General features: G+C 45.5%; 1 protein-coding gene across 3 annotated transcripts in view; it reads right to left on the bottom strand.

Moving 5' to 3' along the window:
- LOC131111063 (proline-rich protein 36-like) overlaps positions 1 to 2,623 on the bottom strand; it is a 29,322-nt gene extending 26,699 nt beyond the window's left edge. For 2 of the 3 annotated variants that reach the window (XM_058064043.1, XM_058064047.1), the window contains exons 1-2: positions 2,307 to 2,623; positions 1,073 to 1,295 (exon numbers count right to left, since the gene is read on the bottom strand). Coding sequence is in view for 1 of the 3 variants with exons in the window: in XM_058064047.1 (XP_057920030.1) it covers positions 1,073 to 1,295; positions 2,307 to 2,316 (233 nt within the window). In the remaining 2 variants the exon portion in view is untranslated. Of the gene's footprint in view, positions 1 to 1,072; positions 1,322 to 2,306 lie in introns of all 3 variants that reach the window. The other variant, XM_058064042.1, reaches the window with a different exon arrangement.
- Between the last annotated feature and the right edge of the window lie 17,554 nt (positions 2,624 to 20,177).

The raw sequence follows: 20,177 nt of genomic DNA, 5'->3' as shown, positions 1-20,177 counted from the left end.
ACCCCTAACCCCTAACCAACCCAACTCCCAGCCCCAGCCCTAGCCCTAACCCCCCCCAGCCCTAGCCCTCTAGCCCTAACCCTCTAGCCCTAAGCCCTAGCCCTAACCCCTAGCCCTAACCCCAGCCCTAAGCCCTAAGCCCTAGCCCTTAGCCCTTAGCCCTAACCCTAGCCCTTAGCCATAGCCCTTAGCCCTAACCCTAGCCCTAACCCTAGCCCTAACCCTAGCCCTAGCCCTAGCCCTAACCCTCGCCCCTAACCCCTAACAAACCCAACTCCCAGCCCCAGCCCTAGCCCTAACCCCCCCTTAGCCCTTAGCCCTTAGCCCTAACCCTAGCCCTTAGCCATAGCCCTTAGCCCTTAGCCCTTAGCCCTAACCCTTAGCCCTAACCCTTAGCCCTAACCCTTAGCCCTAACCCTTAGCCCTAGCCTGACGTAACCCTAAAGCTAACCCTGTAGCCCTAACCCTAGCCCTAGCCTTAAACCTAACCCTCTAGCACTAACCCTCTAGCCCTAACCCTGTAAGGTTAACCATATTGGTAGGCTAACCCTAACCCTATGCCTCCATCTGGTGGCCACTTTAACTTACTGCTCCTCTACTTAGGAAATTCCGCCATCTAGTGGTCACTTAAAATTACTGCAACTTAACTTGGGAATTTCTGCTATCTAGTGGTCACCTAAAATTACTGCAACTTTGCCGGGGAAATTCCCCCATTTAGTGGTCACTTAAAATTACTGCAACTTAACCTGGGAATTTCCGCTATCTGGTGGTCACTTAAAATTACTGCAACTATACTTGGGAATTTCCGCCATCTAGTGGTCTCTTAAAATCACTGCGACTTTGCCTGGGAAATTCCGCCATCTAGCGGTCACTTAAAATTACTGCACCTTTACTTGTGAATTTGGCCGGCTAACATTGTACTGTAACAGCCAGAGCAACCTTTACAGCCAAAGCATTAGTCATGGCACTCGTGTATGAATTGCATATCTTTTGTCATCTATTCATTTATCCTGTGTTATTGTGCTACATGTATGAAGGCCATCATGTCATTTACTTGAACAAGTCTTCCTACCTGTGAAGAACGCCGACACCATGTTGTTGATGGTCTGCCAACACGATTACATGAGTCCTTCCCCGGGGGCCGACAGACTGCTGATGGACGCAAAAGGTTGAAGCTCCAGAAAATGCCGTCTTGTGCGTGCAATAGGTGAAACTGTCCACTGGAGAACCTATGGCATCAGATGACGCTCCCATTTGGAGCTCATGTTGGGATGGATGCAGAGGGATCCCACGGGCTGTTAAGCGACAAGCGGCTTTTCATCTGTAACAGAAGTTGTAAGATTAGCTGCTATTCCTTTGCTGTAATGAAATACTCAGTTTTATAAAATTCATTCCTGCATTGAATACTTATAATAATAATAATAATAATAATAATACATTTTATTTGTATAGCGCTTTTGAAAATACTCAAAGACACTTTACAGAAGAATGGAGTTGAATAAAGTATACAGAATAGAAGACACACCAAAATACAACATTCATTGGTTAATACACAGTTAAAACATGAGTAAAAGCGGGGCGGGGCACAGCAGTCAGATATAAAAAAGTTAGACATTAAAAACTGATTTAAAGAGGTGGGTTTTGAGTTGTTTTTTGAAGGTGGGAAGGTCAGGGCAAGCACGGAGTGAATGGGGCAAAGAGTTCCAGAGGGTGGGGGCAGCGATGGAGAAGGCTCTGTCTCCCCAGGTTCGGAGCTTGGTTATTGTAATGATGCGGTCTACAGAAGTAAGTTTTTTAGGCGCCATGAAAAAATATGATTAATTAATTATGAGTGTGCTTTCTCTTCCGTTGTCACAATGATGCTCAAAGATAAAATCAGCGGCTTACACTCACCTAACAGATGCCTCGCCTCTGACGGCAACAAGTTCCGACACAAACTTAACACGCCATGCACGCGACATAACCACGACATCAAGGGATTTTCACGTCAAACGAAATATTTCCAAATAAACCACTTTTAGCTTCGGTTGTCATTGACTATGACGAGGGTAGCGAAACATACTTTTAAAAAATCGTTGTCAATTTGGGCCAAAGTCGTTCACATTATGTTATGGATTGCAAATGAACCGGTTGAAACAATTGCTTCCGTCATTTCGAGCAATCTGCGCGCCAATTATGTCCACAAAATGGCGACCTCGGCTCCAGCTCGTCAACTTCGACATCGTTTATATACTGTATATTGTCCTATTGTCGGAGCGAAACGCCACTATTCGTGCGCCAACGTGACTTAAAACTTTGATACTGACCTTGTAGCATTGCTTGTGCGGCGTCTGAGTTACATGGCAACTCCAGTGTTTTCCGTCAGGGTGTTGGAACGCCGACTCGATACCGAATTAAATTGGCGCCAATGAAAACGATGCTGATGCAAGACAAACCGTTTACTTCGGCACTTCTCCACGGTCGTGGCGGTGTTAACTGTCACTATTTTCAGCCCCAAACCGTGGTAAGGGGCGGCCTGACTTCGTCAGAGAAAGACAGATGGTTGCCTGCTGCTTCCGGTGTTGTGCCGAGTTTTGCATGCCTGCCGGAATATGCATCCACCTCGCGGGAGCGCGCACGCTCACTTAAAACCGAAAATATGTGACGCTGCGGGCTTTTTTCGCCACAGGACTTCAGATTAACGTAGATATTATACTTTTTGTCTGTTTTATCAGTTACTATGAGATACCTAAAGCACACAGTATATGAAAACTTCGATTTATTGGCTTGGTATTTGTTAGGTATGTCAAGCATTTGACGCATGCGTATCCAGGAATACGGTGAGTGGAGCGGGTTAGACATTTACAATGTAATTGCGGCGCTTTGTAACACAGTTCTTCTGCCATTTAGGTATTTCTGCATAACTAATGACAAATATGACCAAACCAACCAAACCACAAGGAAGAGTTGTTAACAGACAGTGAATGAGGCATGATGCAACAGTCGATCTCACCCGTTTGACATACTTTGGACTGTAAAATGAAAAATAAAAGTGTTGAACTTGTCAGGGCAGGACGTGGGAAGGAGGACCCAAAGGCAGAATTGGCAGGCACGACACGAGGTAAGGGTCTACACGAGGGTGAGGGTCGGTACACGTGAAGTCAGTCCAATAAGGCAAAGGTATCCGAGAGCGGCAGGCAGAAGGCGAGGTCGAAAGGCAGGCAGGGGTCGAAAACCAGGCGAGGAGATCACAAGGAATGCTAGGACGAGACATGAGAGTACAACGAACTTGCACCAGACAGGAGGCATCAGAGGCAATATATAGCCAGCAGAAAATTAGGTGATGAGGGACACCTGAGCCCAATCAGGCAAGAGGCGGGGTCTCCAAGGAGAAGGCGGGGTAGGCAGTGGCAGGCATGACAGAACCCCTCCCTCAATGGCCGGCTCCTGACGGCCCAGGAACCTCAGGGTGAGCTACGTGAAAGTCTTTGATGAGGGAGGGATCCAAAATGAACCGGGAGGGTACCCATTGCCGTTCCTCAGGTCCATACCCCTCCCAGTCGACGAGGTACTGCCAACCTCGACCCCGCCGTCGAGCAGCCAGCAGTTTCCTGACTGTGTAAACCGGACCTCCATCCATGATTCGGGCGGGCGGTGGGTGGCTGGCTGGTGGGACCAGGGTGCTGGTTTTCGCAGGCTTGATCTGGCTCACATGAAAGGATGGGTGGGTTCGCATGGACCTAGGAAGTTTCAGACGGACTGAGACAGGATTAATAACTTTGGAGATTGGAAATGGGCCAACGAACCTGGGGGCAAGCTTCTTAGACTCCACTCTCAGGGGAAGGGTCTTGGAGGATAACCAAACTCTTTGACCCACCGTATAGGCAGGAGCAGGAGTTCTTTTACGGTCCGCCGCCACCTTGTAGATATCGCACTGCCTTTGAAGGTTCTTGCGAGCCCTCTGCCAAACTCTCTTGATTCGCCCCACCAAGGCCAAGGCGGAGGGCACAACGGAGTCCTTGACGAGCGAGGGGAACAGGGAGGGTTGGTGACCAAATACCACGTGATGCGGAGACATACCGGTGGATGCACTAGGCAAGGTGTTGTGGGCCAACTCCACCCACAAGAGCTGTTTAGCCCAAGAAGAGGGATTTTGAGAGGCGAGGCATCGCAACTTTGTCTCGAGCACCTGGTTGATCCTCTCTGCCTGTCCATTAGACTGGGGGTGAAAACCAGACGAGAGACTGACTGTGGATCCCAGCAAGCCACAAAATTCCTTCCAAAACAAGGAGACAAATTGAGGACCACGATCGGACACAATGTCCTGCGGGAAACCAAAAATGCAAAATATGTTGTTCAGCAGTGCCTCTGCCGTTTCTTTGGCGGAGGGAATTTTAACAAAAGGGATGAACCTTGACATCTTGGAAAACCTGTCCACGACTGTGAGTACCACCGTCTTCTCCTCCGACGGGGGCAGTCCACAAACAAAATCCAATGAGATATGGGACCAGGGCCGGTGGGGAATAGACAAGGGCCTGAGTTCCCCCACGGGTTTCTGTGGTGAAGATTTGTTAGCCGCACAGACAGGACAGGCAGAGACATATTCAGACACATCCTTTGCCATGTTGGGCCACCAAAAGCATTGCTGGGTTACGAACATGGTCTTTTTCACCCCTGGGTGACATGAGGTCTTATTGGTATGAGCCCAATGAATGACTGGACCCCTCATGGCTTCCACAACAAATAATTTATCTGGAGGGCAGTTTGGGGGCCGAGGCACTTCAAGTCCTGCCTCCCTGACCTTATCTTCTATTGCCCATTGCAAGGCAGAGACAAAACATGAGTTAGGTAAGATGGTTGCGACCTCAGGTTCCTTTTCCGACGGGAAAAAAATTCGGGACAAAGCATCAGGCTTGGTGTTCTTGGAACCAGGACGGTAAGACAAGGTAAAATTGAAACGGCTAAAGAACAATGACCACCTAGCCTGTCGAGAATTTAATCTCTTAGCGGATTTGAGATACTCCAGATTCTTGTGGTCCGTCCATACCTGGAATGGCAGCGTAGACCCCTCCAGCCAGTGTCTCCATTCTTCGAGAGCCGTCTTGACTGCCAATAATTCACGATCCCCAATGTCGTAATTGCACTCTGCTGAAGACAATTTTTTTGACAGAAAGGCACATGGATGCAGTTTACCGTCCTTAGCACCGATCTGGGACAGGACGGCTCCGACTCCAATATCTGATGCATCCACTTCGACCACGAACTGCAGATGGGGATCAGGGATGGCAAGCACCGGGGCTGTGGTGAACCTATCCTTAAGCTTCACAAAAGCTTCCTCACACTCAGAAGTCCAGTGGAATGGTTTGTAAGGAGACGTGAGAGCATGGAGAGGAGAGGCTACCGAGCTAAAGTTTCTGATATATTTACGATAAAAATTTGCAAATCCCAGAAATCTTTGAACATCCTTACGAGACGAAGGAGTGGGCCACTCTGCCACAGCAGAGACTTTTCCTGGATCCATCCTCACCTTCCCCTCGGACAGAATAAACCCTAAAAATGATACGGAAGACTGGTGAAAGTCACATTTTTCAGCCTTAACAAATAGGTGGTTGTCCAGGAGTCTTTGCAGCACCTTCCTGACATGCTGCACATGAGTAGATTCATCGCGAGAAAAAATCAGAATGTCATCGAGATAAACAAACACAAAAATATTTAACATGTCCCTCAAAACGTCGTTGACAAGGCCCTGAAACACTGCTGGGGCATTGGTCAGTCCGAAGGGCATCACCAAGTACTCATAATGTCCGGTTGGGGTGTTGAAGGCTGTTTTCCACTCGTCACCCTCTCGTATCCTGACAAGATGATAAGCATTACGCAAATCCAGCTTGGTAAAAATCTTAGCTCCTTCCAGGAGCTCAGTGGCGGTGGCAATGAGGGGCAGGGGATACCGGTTCTTGATGGAGATGTCGTTAAGTCCTCTGTAGTCTATGCATGGCCGAAGGGTTTTGTCTTTTTTCTCTACGAAGAAGAAACCAGCCCCCGCAGGAGATGAGGAAGGCCTGATAATCCCTGCTGCAAGTGACTCCTGAATGTATTCCTCCATAGCACGACGTTCAGGAGGGGACAAGGAAAAGAGTCTTCCCCGTGGGGGTGTGGTTCCTGGTAACAGGTCAATAGCACAGTCGTGGACCCGGTGGGGGGGCAGTGACTTGGCCTGGACATTACTGAAGACAGCTGCTAAATCATGGTAACACTCTGGAACAGTGGCTAGATTGACCTCCCCTTGTTGTTCCATCACTGTTTTGGCACTCACCAAACAGTTGTCCTGACAGCCAGACCCCCAAGAGACGATCTGGCCAGAAGCCCAATCGAAGTGGGGGTTATGCTGCTTTAACCAAGGATGCCCTAAGATAACTTCATGATCAGAGCTAGAGAATACATGGAGACTTAGTTTTTCTGTATGACTGTCTGGAAATGAAATCTTGACCGGATGAGTTCTGTGACTAATTTTGCCCAGAGAACTTCCGTCCACCGCCTTCACCGTTAGGGGGTGTAGTAGAGGGCACAGGCGAAGCTTTAGTTTCCTGGCGAGAGAAGTACTAATGAGATTGGCATCTGACCCAGAGTCTACAAATACTGGCACCATGATGGATGTATGTTGAGAGCAAAATTGTACCAAAGGTTTGTAGGGAGCAGGATTGCTGATAATGACATTAAGACTCACCGAGCCGTGTCCCAGGTTGCTTGTTTTGCCCATTTTGACCCCACAATTAGCCACTAGATGTCCCCCTTGACCACAATAAAAGCACCTGCCCTCACTTCGGCGGCGGGTCCTTTCTTCTGGAGACAGGCGGGTTAGTCCCAGTTGCATGGGTTCGTCAGCAGAGGGCGCAGCAAGTGGCACGGCGACAGGGGTGGGCCGGACGTTGTTGACGTGCCCTAGGTTGCCACCCCAGTGTGTGGTGGAATCTCGCCCGCGCGACCTGCTCTCCTCCTCATGATCATGAAGGCGCTTCTCAATCATGACAGCCAAGGCGATGAGCTCATCAATTGTTCCTGGCAGTTTCAGAGGGATCATTTGTTTACGGATGTGGGGGGACAGTCCAAGAAAAAATGCGTCTAACAACGCGGGGGCGTTCCAGTCGCTGTTTGCCGCGAGAGCGCGAAATCCGACAGCGTAATCGGTGACACGCTGACGCCCCTGACGTAGCTGGAGCAGGGAGCGAGCTGCTTCTCTGCCGGACGGCTGGCGTTGGAACACTTGCTCCAGTGCCTTGGAGAATGCTGCGTAGGACTCGCACACCGCGGACCGACGGCTCCATTCCGTGGTGGCCCACGCTCCTGCCCTGCCCGTGAGGTGGGAGATCACAAAAGCCACCCGGGCACGCTCCGACGTGAATGCGGGGGCTTGAAGTTCGAAATGGAGTTCACACTTGGTCAAAAAGGGACGTACGTCGCCCGACTCGCCAGAGAACCACTCCGGCCGTGACAACTGTGGACACGTGGCGGCCGGCAAGGCGGAAGTCAGGACCAGTGGAGGGAGCGAAGCCGCTGCTGGATCCACTGGAGCCGCGGGTTGAGCAGCAGGCTGAAGAGCCAATAGCAGGGAGTTAAGCTGGGAGCCTAGATTCCCAGCCATGGCGTCCTGTCGCTCCGACAGAGATTGCAACGCCGTGCCTAGAGCGGCAAGCTGTTCCTCTTGCTGGCTCTGGCGCTGTCCTTGCGTCCGGAGTGCCTGTCGAACAGACTCCAACTCCGCTGGGTCCATGATGGCAAGTTCGTTCTGTCAGGGCAGGACGTGGGAAGGAGGACCCAAAGGCAGAATTGGCAGGCACGACACGAGGTAAGGGTCTACACGAGGGTGAGGGTCGGTACACGTGAAGTCAGTCCAATAAGGCAAAGGTATCCGAGAGCGGCAGGCAGAAGGCGAGGTCGAAAGGCAGGCAGGGGTCGAAAACCAGGCGAGGAGATCACAAGGAATGCTAGGACGAGACATGAGAGTACAACGAACTTGCACCAGACAGGAGGCATCAGAGGCAATATATAGCCAGCAGAAAATTAGGTGATGAGGGACACCTGAGCCCAATCAGGCAAGAGGCGGGGTCTCCAAGGAGAAGGCGGGGTAGGCAGTGGCAGGCATGACAGAACTTGGGGGCTCCACTCATTCATTCATTATGTGGAAACACAATGGTTATTTGGTGAATTTTATATTCCCCATCAACAAATATGGGTGCATGCATTCTATGGCAGGGCAGATTTTTGACCTGCCGAGATTTGCATCCACCCCTATTTGGGCTGAGATCACTTCTACATGTCTATAGTTCACATGATTTACTTTAAAGACATCCACCTATCAAGTGGACTTCATCTTTGGACCAAAAAAGTTTCCCATCAGCAAATAGGGGGTGCATGCATTTTACGGCAGGGCGGATTTTGACCTGCCGAGATTTGCATGCACCCCCTATTTGGACTAAGATGAGTTCTACATGTCTATCATTTGAACAAAAAAGTTCCCTAACAGCAAATATGGGGTGCATGCATTCTACAGCGGGTGGATTTTGACCTGCCGAGATTTGCATGCACCCCCCACTTGGACCAGTATAACTGCTACATGTCTATAGTTCACATTATTTACTTTAAATACATCCATCTCTCATGTGGATGTCATCATTTGAAAAAAAAAGTTCCCATATTGGAAATATTGTCACGCTGCACAGTGACATGTGTTACCTTGTGTGTCGGGTTGGGGGTACGCCCAGTTCATGTGGTTATTAGGACTCTTACTGCTCTCTGTGTGCATCTACAGATGTGGACCTCCTTGGAGTTGGGCGGAGCTACCTGACGGGCGCAGCTGCTGACAATCAAGCTAATTTCCGGTTCCCTTCTTTAGGCACTGAGCTGCGGCAGGAGGGTGCTGGATTATTCCTTTGTGGACGTGACAGACTAATTCCTGTACCTCCTCCAGCGTTACACACGCCTCGGCCACGCACCCTCCTACCCGTCCGGTAGCCCGCTGGCCTCTAAGACTGCTCTGTTCTTCCTTGTATTTTGTGTTGTGCCTGCGTGCACCCTTCCACGGAGCTCCCTTTTTTGTGCTCCGGCGCCTTTTGTTTATTGGGTCTCCTCACCTGAACTATTAAAGCAGCTTGACCTTACCTGAGCTTGCTGTGTCCTGCATCTTGGGATCCACCCTCTCCGCCACACGGTCAGAACGTGATAAATATGGGGTGCATGCATTTTACGGCAGGGCAGATTTTTGACCTGCCGAGATTTGCATGCACCCCCTATTTGGACCAGCGTAATTTCTACATGTCTATAGTTCACATGATTTACTTTAAAGACATCCATCTCTCATGTGGACTTCATCTTTGGACCAAAAAAGTTCCCATGTTGGAAATATGGGTTGCATGCATTTTACGGCAGGGCGTAATGTAATGAGCAATGTTGGGGGAGGGCACTCAGAAGGTGCTGTATGTGTGTCTTTTGCACACTGGCTGTACAAAAAATATTACTGGCCAAGCTAGTTACTGCTGGCTCATATTGAGGTCATGACCCTTTTCTTGCATTTTAACAAAGAAAGATTTCACACACTCACAAACACAAACTCTGTTTTTAGGAGTCTTTGGGGTCTTCATATAAATCCAGTCCTGATTTGAGAAGTCCAGATATAATAGTTTTTGAAGTGGAGCAGGTCTAAAATGAACTAGATGGAAAGAAAATGTGCAAATGTGACTTTATTCACAAATACAATAGTCACCTTCAGGAAAGTGCAATGTCTTACATGAAATGTTTTCACATTAAGAAGTGTCACCAAATACAGACCGAAAACACTAAGATTCATCATTATGTGACCTTCAATTCTATCTTATGTATATTTAAGTACTGTATCGGAAGCCAACTTCAGCATCGTAACATACTGTTGGAAAAATAATTATTCTCATATATATATTTCTTCTGAATCCAAATTGCGTAGTTTACATCCATCTTGTGTTCATTACACAGGTGTCAGAATGTACTGTCTGCCAGGCGGCTCAGCATACCATAAAGCACAATGTCCAGCATATTCCCATAAAGGTATCATTTGTTCTATTACTTTGTCCTCACTAGGGTCGCGGGTGTTCTGGTTGGTGTCAAAGCTAATTTAATGTTCCACTGTTTTTTTGTGTTTTTTTAGGTCACACAGCCATTTGAACTGGTGGGTATGGACCTCATTGGAAAACTAACCACCACAACAAACGGACACATGTATGTGTGTGTGATGGTGGACTACTTCACCAAGTGGCCACAAGCCTATCCCCTTAAGACCAAAAGGGCTGAGGAGGTCACAGAACAAATATTGAAATTTGTTCATCAATTCGAAGCACCGAAACGCATTCTCACGGACCAAGGGAGTGAGTTTGTAAATGCGGTAAGCACAGAACTTATATCTTATTGGGATCTATTCTTCTTCTTTCTATTTGTGCTTTTCCCTTCAACTACCCTCATGTCCTCCTTCAATACATCCATAAACCTCCTCTTTGGTCTTCCTCTACGCCTCCTACCTGGCAGCATCCTTCTACCAATATAGTCACTATCTCTCCTCTGGACATGTCCCAACCATCTCAGTCTGGCCGATAACTGACTTTATCTCCAAGGCCTCTAACATGTAATGTCCCTCTGATCTTATCCATCCTGGTCACTCCCAAAGAGAACCTCACCATCCTCATCTCTGCTACCTCCAATTCTGCTTCCTGTCTCCAGACCAAACAGCATGGCTGGTCTCACCACGGTTTTGGATACCTTTCCTTTCCTTTTAGCTGAAACTCTTCTATCACACATTATTACACCTTTTTGGAATTTATTACTATGTGTTTAAAATAAGGTTTCTTAATATGTTATGCAATTGTCTGAAATTGTATATGTGTTACCAGGTCAATAAGAATGTCTGCAATATTTTGGGGATCAAAAGAAGTTTGTGTGCCCCCTACCATCCTCAAACCAATGGTTTGGTGGAGCGCATGAACGCAACCATCCAGAGGTAAGTAATGTCACCTTGTCATCCAAGTTGTCCCTCAAAAATTATATTGTTGAATAGATTTGCAATCTATTTTTTCTCTTTTAGGGCTCTTGGTAAACTGGTAGGGTGCAAACCAGAAATGTGGGACGAATATTTGGATGCTGTTATGTTTGGGTTGCGTACCAAAAAACAGATGACAACCAAATTCTCCCCCTATTTTTTGATGTTTGGCCGTGAAGCCCGGTACCCAACAGAAGTTCCAGAGGACTTTCTGGTTTGTGAAATGCACTATTAAGTTTAATTACATTATGAAGAATTGATGTTGTTATTATGAAATTGAAGAAGTAATATATTTCCATGCTGTTTTCTTTCATATTGAATGTATTTGTAGAATGGAAATGTTGCATGAGCTACTGTCTATTTTACAGATGGACAGTAATGTGGAGGATTACATTGGAGCGGAGACAGTTTGCGAGGACATTAGGCGGCTTGATGTGATCAGGGACATCAAAAACGTGTCCCGATCTCAGCAGAGAATGGTGCAACAGAGTAGTTCAAAACGGAAGCAAGTCAGCTTCGCAGAGGGTGACAGAGTGTTGAGACAGAATGTGAGGAGCCAACAGCGTAAGGGTGGGAAGCTGGAGTCTAATTTTCTTGGGCCCTTCACCATCACAGCCATCAACGGGAAAAGTGCTGATCTACTTGGCGACAATGGAGTTAACTACAAGAAAATTAGCATAGACCACCTGAAGCATTTCAGGCAGGAGACTCCACGGATTCCACATAAAATTGGAGCACTGGAGTGCCAATCCGCTGCCACTGCTGTCAATGTGCCAGGCGTGTCTGTCCTCACTGCCACTGTCCTCACAAGACCTACAGTCATTGTCGTCCTCAAAAAGAGACCTTCAGCCCTCTCCACCACAGCCGCTGTCCAAGCTGCCTCTGTCCCCGCCGCCACACATGTAGCACCTGTCCTGGCTGCTCCTGTCCCTTCGACCACTGTCCTTGCCACGACACCTGCAGCCACTGTGCTGACTGCTTCTGTCCCTGCGGCCAATGTCCTCGCCGCAACACCTACAGCTATTGCCCCAGCTGCCTCTGTCCTCGCTGCCACAGGACCAACTGCCCCAGTCCACCCAGTTGCTGTCCCAGGTGCAGCAGGACCGGAATATCAAGACTCTGCAGCTGAAGGACATGTCCTGTCCAGAAATTTGTGGCACATACAGTGACACAGAAGTACAGAAATGTATGTTTATTATGTTTATGTTTGCCTTTACACAATAAATCTGGTATGCATGGATGTTTAAATGTTTCCAAGTCAGTGTTCAGTCTTGTAACTGTGATTAACGTATACGTTTCACTTTTGTAGATCTAGAAGCAGTGTGGACTGGGAACCACTCTAGTGACCATGTGCTGCTCTCAAAAATAGAAAAGTATAAACTATTTTGTTGGGACATTGCTCGGATCGCTCCTGGCAAAGAGCTTGAGAGTGAGGTAATAATTCTTTACTTTCGAATGACAGACTTTAGATTAAGTATATCTTGGATTGAGAGTACTGATCAAATGTGTGCGTGTATTTGTTTTTTAATTGGTTGTTCTTACTAGGCACCTCTGGGCCATATTTTAATCCATGAATACATAAATGAGTGTTTAAATATGTTTCTGTGTTGTGTGGAAACAAAATGTTATCTTTTTGTTGTCTTTAAGGTGATAAATGCATATCTAACATTGCTTGTCCAACGATACACCAATGCCAACAGCGGTGATCAAGCTGCTGTCATTGACAGCTATGAAATGACACGTATTTGGACTCACAACACCTCCAAGCTCAAAGTTAGTAGAGAAAATATTTTTCTAATTAAGTAATGATTACACAATTGCTTTATATAGTCACATTTTACTTTATTATCCTTCAAGTTGTTTGTTTGGATTGATTTTCAGATGGATCCGATGCAGTTCAATATTATTGTGGGGATTTTTAACCAACATCATCACTGGATGTTAACGGTAAAGCTTTGACTGTCGCTTTGAATACCTACATATAAAATAGTCCTTATTGGGACTGATATGAAGTGTATGATTACAGTTTATGAAACATTTTAAACAAATATTAATCTGTTCATTCATTGTCTCAATTGGTGGTAGTTGTAGTGGAAAAGTTGTAAAGTTGTTACCTTCCAAAAGGTCATTTATCCTCATGAAAAGAGGACCTTGTTTGTGGATCCATTTGGGGAAACTGACGATAAAATAAAAAGATGCCTGGAAACAAGAAGGTAAGAAGAACTTAAAGAAAGCAGTTAAAAACATCAATCTGGTATAGACAAAGATGTATCATTTCTTCAAAGGGCATTCATGCGGCAGAGGGACTGTAAGGTGTCAAGGTGGACATGTGGTACCCTTCCTCATGGACTTCAGGGTGATGGCACATCATGTGGTATGTTAGCCTTGAAAGTGAGTACAGTTGCAGTTTCATATAGCCAGACTTTTAATGTTGACTTAATCAGTCTGTCTTATGCACACATATATTCATAACAGATTTTCAGCTTGTATTAGTCCTGTCAATGTCTGTAACCCCCCCCCCCCCCCCATATTTTTTGCAAAGCATGTACAAAGTATCACAATTCATTGGGTCCATATCTAATAACTTGTCTTCAGTTTGCTCAGTGTATCCTGGAAGACCAGCCCCTGACCTTAGATACCAGCAAAGGGGCTGTCAACAACATGCGAGAAGAGATTGCCAAAACTCTTCTCCGTGAATCAGGTGTGCTACCGTTTGCCTTCTTTTGTTTGTGTTAAAATTCATTATCAAAGGGACAGTTTGTGGATTTTTTGTCAAATTAATTAACGTTTTTTTGTGTGCGTGTATGTTTTTTTTTAATTAGAATCCCTCAAGAACCTGTGCCACCATTGTGGGTCTGAGGAAACGGATGACATGCTATGGGTAATGACATTAAATTGAACATATCAGAACACATACAGTACTTAACAAGCCAACTTGTACTAATTGTACTTAGTACTATTGTAGTGATAGTAATGCCTACAGTAAAAGACGGATGTGAATAACACCTTAAATGTTTGTCATTTTCAGATTGGCTGTGACAACTGCAGCAGGTGGTGCCACCACAGTTGCTTAGGTCAGCCACCACTTGATGCGGACTATCTCTGTCCTCTCTGTCTGTAAGGCGGGCAGAAGACCATTGAGTGTGTGTTTATGTGTTTTGCTGATGGATCATGTATATTTCTCTACTGTATATAGTTTAAAACAATTTTCACACAATTCAAATATTTTCATATAAAGTTTTCGTATAAAACATTTTCCTGCTCCTATTTCTTTTAGGGCACATTTTGTGCACACATTATTTTAAAAGCAAATTGGCATACTGCCGTAAAATGCATGCACCCCGATTTGCTCTTGAAGAACTTTTCTGTTCAAATGATGAAGTCCACATGACAGGTGGGTGTCTTCAAAGTAAATCATGTGAACTATAGACATGTAGAAGTTACGCAGGTCTAAATAGGGGGTGCATGCAAATCTCGGCAGGCACAAAATCCGCCCTGCCGTAAAATGCATGCACCCCATATTTGCTGTTAGGGAACTTTTTTGTTCAAATGATGAAGTCCACATGACAGGTGGGTGTCTTTAAAGTAAACCATGTGAACTATAGACATGTAGAAGTTATCTTAGTCCAAATAGGGGTGGATGCAAATCTGCCCTGCCGTAAAATGCATGTACCCCATATTTCCTATATGGAAACTTTTTTGTTCAAATGATGACATCCACATGAGAGATGGATGTATTTAAAGTAAATAATGTGAACTATAGACATGTAGCAGTTATCCTGGTCCAAGTGGGGGGTGCATGCAAATCTCGGCAGGTCAAAATCCACCCGCTGTAGAATGCATGCACCCCATATTTCCTATTGGGGAACTTTTTTGTTCAAATGATAGACATGTAGAACTCATCTTAGTCCAAATAGGGGGTGCATGCAAATCTCGGCAGGCACAAAATCTGCCCTGCCATAGAATGCATGCACCCATATTTGTTGATGGGGAATTTAAAATTCACCAAATAACCATTGTGTTGCCACATAATGAATGAATGAGTGGAGCCCCCAAGTTCAACACTTTTATTTTTCATTTTACAGTCCAAAGTATGTCAAACGGGTGAGATCGACTGTTGCATCATGCCTCATTCATGCCTCATTGAAATTACGTCAGCTCTTGGCCACAAAATGAATAGGTAAATACTTCCACATTTCATATTTGTCATTAGTTATGCAGAAATACCTAAATGGTGGAAGAAATGTGTTACAAAGCGCCACAATTACATTGTAAATGTCTAACCCGCTCCACTCACCGTATTCCTGGATACGCATGCGTCAAATGCTTGACATACCTAACAAATACCAAGCCAATCGAAGTTTTCATATACTGTGTACTTTAGGTATCTCATAGTAAATGATAAAGCAGACAAAAAGTATAATATCTACGTAATCTAAAGTCCTGTGGCGAAAAAAACCCGCAGCGTCACATATTTTCGGTTTTTACTGAGCGTGCGCGCTCCCGCGAGGTGGATGCATATTCCGGCAGGCATGCAAAACTCGGCACAACACCGGCTTCTCCTCAAGATGATGGCGGATCTCGACTACATCATCCACTTGCTACCCGGCACAGTGGTGATGTTTTCGGATATCTTGCCCCGTTGGAACTGGCGTTACCAGACGGCACCCACAGGACGTGGACTGGACAATGCGAGGAAAAGGATTAACCGAGTCCTTGGCGGCTTCCTACGACAACGCGGCATGAAGCGCATCCCGCATTCCAACATCTCCGTCCACGACTTGCTTGCCGACGGTTGCCATGTCAACGAGAGGGGAAATGAGACGCTCTATCTCAACTTCCGCCGAGAAATCGCTGCAAATCTGCAGTAGATTCACCACAACGGCTCTTTTAAGAGCCAACCACTTTTCCATAAAGAGCAAAATGTTCCAATGCATTCCACACACCGCAACGCACTGCTTCAGAATAAAACGTAAACAAATGGTTTCAATCAGAATGATGTACAAAATACTACGCTCAGAAAATGACCCAGAGCTTAAGCTTGGTGACGTAGACCGTCATGACGTGCCCCCTTCGCGGCCAAAGGGGTGGAGTTATGAGAGGTCTATGGTACAGTTTCCGGCAACACAACACCAGCGAAGGTATCAAGACGAGCACGGCAAGTTATATGGACGACAATACATCGGTAAGTAGAGCACTTGCAATTTTTAAACTAATAGCGACCCCGTCTTCCTTCAAATACGCTGGGTGTTGTTTTTTTAATGTCACCACTATTCTGTTGTGCGTAAGCTAACTTTAGCTATGTTTGCTAGCCACCAAATTGCTCAGCTAACATGGTTCGTTGGGCGAACATACTTTAACAGGTAACGGACCATCAAACCGGAAAAGTGAAGCTTTTAACCGCGCTCTCTTTCTCTATGTGTGTACGCCGTGTTTTGCTTGGTTTTACTTTGTTTTTGTAACATGACGTGATGTCGATATGCTCCGATGGGAAGCTCTTGTGGGAACAGCCGAGCTACTTCCGGAGCTCATTACAATTATAATACAAGAGTATTCAACATTCGTTTTCTACCGCTCACCCCCACGAAGGTCGCGCGGGGTGCTGGAGTCTACTTGGAATTAAATTTGCATGTTTTTGGAATGTGGGAGGAAACCAGAGTACCCGGAGAAAACCCACGCATGCACGGGGAGAACATGCAAACTCCACACAGAGATGGGCAACAGTATTCATTAAAATTATTCATGGTTTTATATACAAAATATTAATTCGAATTATGAATTACTGCATGTTTTCCTATAATTATATTTGGAGATTAATTAATGTCAATGTGCATTTTTGGCAGGCGAGTGATTAGTGGCAGACCTCACAGCTAAAAGATGCCAGTTCAGGGGTGCTCATTAAGTCGATCGCGAGCTACCGGTCGATCGCGGAGGTGGTACTGGTCGATCGCTGGTCGATCGCGGCGTGACATTAAAAAAATAACATCCCAGCATCAATGCCGTCACTTGATTGATATACAGGGCAGCCATTCAGATGACAACTGAATGTTGCCCTTCGGGCGACCAACCAAATCAAACAACGTCTCTAAGTGCAGCAGAACTTACGATGTCAGCCTATCATCCATCCCCGTTACTTGATTGACATACAGGACAACCAGTCAGATGACAACTGAATTTTGACCTTTAGGTCACCCCTCATGCGTAAACAACGATGCAAAGTGCTAAGCTAGTCGGCGAATTGCGAGATTTTAAGCCCTCGCTAAAGTTTATGGTCACTAAAATGAGTGAAGGAGCTGGACCAAGTAAAAAGGCAAAAACATATCACTTCCATACGGAATGGGAGGTGGACTTTTTTTTTCCACAATGTCTTTTTCGAAGTGCGTTTGCCTGGCTAACCTGGCTATCAGCAGCTACTGTCCGGACTATGCATCCCTGGCTGGTTCAATTCAGTGCAAGTCATCAAAGTAAACTCAGGTAATTACAAAAAATGTTAATAGTTAATTATGTGTGTTTTGCAATATTGGCTCATTTGGTTATGTAAGGTACATCAACATACATTGTACGTACAAATAATCCTCAATACATTTGAAAATAAATAGATGTTTTGCATTTTTGTAGTGGGTAGATCATTTTGACTCGGTCATTTTAAAAGTAGCTCGCATGCTGAAAAAGTGTGAGCACCCCTGTGCCAGTTCAATTCCACACTCGGCCATCTCTGTGTGGAGTTTGCATGTTCTCCCCGTGCATGCGTGGGTTTTCTCCGGGTACTCCGGTTTCCTCCCACATTCCAAAAACATGCTAGGTTAATTAGCCACTCCAAATTGTCCATAGGTATGAATGTGAGTGTGAATGGTTGTTTGTCTATATGTGCCCTGGGATTGGCTGGCCACCAGTCCAGGGAGGCCCCCGCATCACGCCCGAAGACAGCTGAGATAGGCTCCAGCACCCCTTGCGACCCTTGTGAGGATGAGCAATCGAAAATGAATGCATGAATGAATGTGCATTATAATTATTTCTTTAGAACTGTGGATTTAAAACGCAATCCAAAAACGATGTACATGAAATTAGACAGCACTTTTAAAAACAAACCATCCTAACACTGTTTATGCTCCTTTTTAAGGTGGCGGCCCGTGGCCTGGCAATGTAGGCGCTGCACATTGGAGGATACTTCAAAAGGGGAGCTTCTCAAGCATTACCAAGTCAAGCACAGTATTTATGGATGTGGCTGTAAGTACCCTGTCTTCATTTAAGATGTCCTTGCTCCCTTAAAACATGGAACAGTGGTGAAGTGGTATTCTTCCTCGCTATCCTCCAGGAGCTGAACCAAAACCAACTAATCACCAATTAAAGAAGAGAGACAGCCCAGTCATTAAGGACTTGATGTGGAGAACTTTTGCACATAGAGGAACATACGACATACAAATCAGGGCTCGACAATAACGATGTACCGATGGCCCGGGGCAAGTTAAAACAAAATTCGGGCAAGTAAATCTAATCAGTGATATTCCCGTCGGGCAAGTGCACTACTGCCAAGAGGTATTTTTTAAAGCGGTTCTTGTTGGGTGTTGGTAAAACACGGAATGCGTAATTCCGGTGGTAATTTGCAAAGCAATCCTTGCAATGGACCAATCAGAATCGTTTATTTAGACCGCGGTCCGTAATCCACAGTCCGCGTTTTACCCACACCCGTTGTTCGCGATCAACCAATCAGCGATCGTTTGACTATGAAAACATCCATCATGGCGTCGCTGCCAACATAGTCTAATTCTGAAGGAAACGAAAAAAGTGATGAAGCAGTGCCTCCTAAACAAGTATTTTATTAGTGGCAGCAAATCAAATGATGGCACAGGTGAGTGAATCACATTGCTGTGACAATTTGAAGTGGTCACAATGAAACACCACCGATTAGATCCAATACCAAGTGCTGATTTTGCACAAGCTACAAAATCTAACGCTTCCATTTCTCTGTGTATTTTTCTCACCTTTGCTTCACAAATTATTGTTTGACCATTGAGCATTTTTTTTCTGGATTAAAAACACTTTACTAGTACACAAATGTGTCTATTCAATAATGTTTCATTGTGGTGCACAACTTATAAATATCACTGCTTACTACGACTACCATGTGTAAGGTATTATTTATTATATTATTGTATTTATTTGAGATTCTCATGTGATGCCACAAAAAATTACATGATATCATTATGGCAGTCTTTTCATTTTACATGGGGCAAGTTCGGGCAAGTAGTTCTCACCTTAAGGATTCCCTATGGGCAAGTCATTTTGGTTTTTAATGTAGAGCCCTGCAAATGAGCATCAGTGACATGAAGCACAGGTGGCCTACCTTGTTTAATGTCTCACAGGTGAGTATTTGGATCTTTTGTGTTAAACACATTATGGACTGTAAACAACTACTGTATGTTTCACAGTTATACTTAAGTATGCACTTCACTTTTTGTTGTCACTGGTTCTTTTGTCTCTTCTTTCATATCTCTCTTTCAGGAGAGGAAGGTGCCAGAAGGGAGGTGAAAGGACACCAAAACTGATGTCCTTGTTTCCAGCAAGGAAAAGCGTTGTCAGAGCAACAATTCAAGCACAGACCAACATTCTACTTCAGGTATTAAAACCATCCTCCACCTATTAAATTTGTACCTTACCTGCAATAGTCATCATTCCACCTGTCTCATTCACATTTCTCTCCATTCTCTGTTCACATCATACAGCTGACATTTATCTTGTCTGACTCTCTCTCCTATTTATTACTCATCCTTTCCTCCAGTCTTTCTCAAAGGAACTCTATGTATGTACGAAGTACACAAAATATCGCACAATATGTCTGTCATCAGAGACTAAGAAAACATGTTAATTTGAAATAAAGATGTGACAACAAGCCTTCTGTAGGTGCACAGCGCACAGACACAATGTCAGGGCGCACACTGGTCCAGAATCACGAAAAAGTCGATCAAAACTGATCTCTCCGATTTTCGAAAAAAGGGGTATTTTTCCTTTTTTTAGTTCATGAGGAACTGGGGTGTGCTTTTACTTTGGTCCCCGAGCCCCCTGATTAGGAGCAGTGCGCGTTCAAAAGTAAGGTTTTCAGTTTCCTCTTTGTACCGCTTCCCAGCAAGTGAAATGTTGGGCA

The sequence above is a fragment of the Doryrhamphus excisus genome, unplaced genomic scaffold (genome assembly GCF_030265055.1).
Source record: "Doryrhamphus excisus isolate RoL2022-K1 unplaced genomic scaffold, RoL_Dexc_1.0 HiC_scaffold_24, whole genome shotgun sequence".
Taxonomy (NCBI): Eukaryota; Metazoa; Chordata; class Actinopteri; order Syngnathiformes; family Syngnathidae; genus Doryrhamphus; species Doryrhamphus excisus.
Note: the sequence above shows the minus strand (reverse complement) of the source record. Positions and strands in the feature narration are given on the sequence as shown.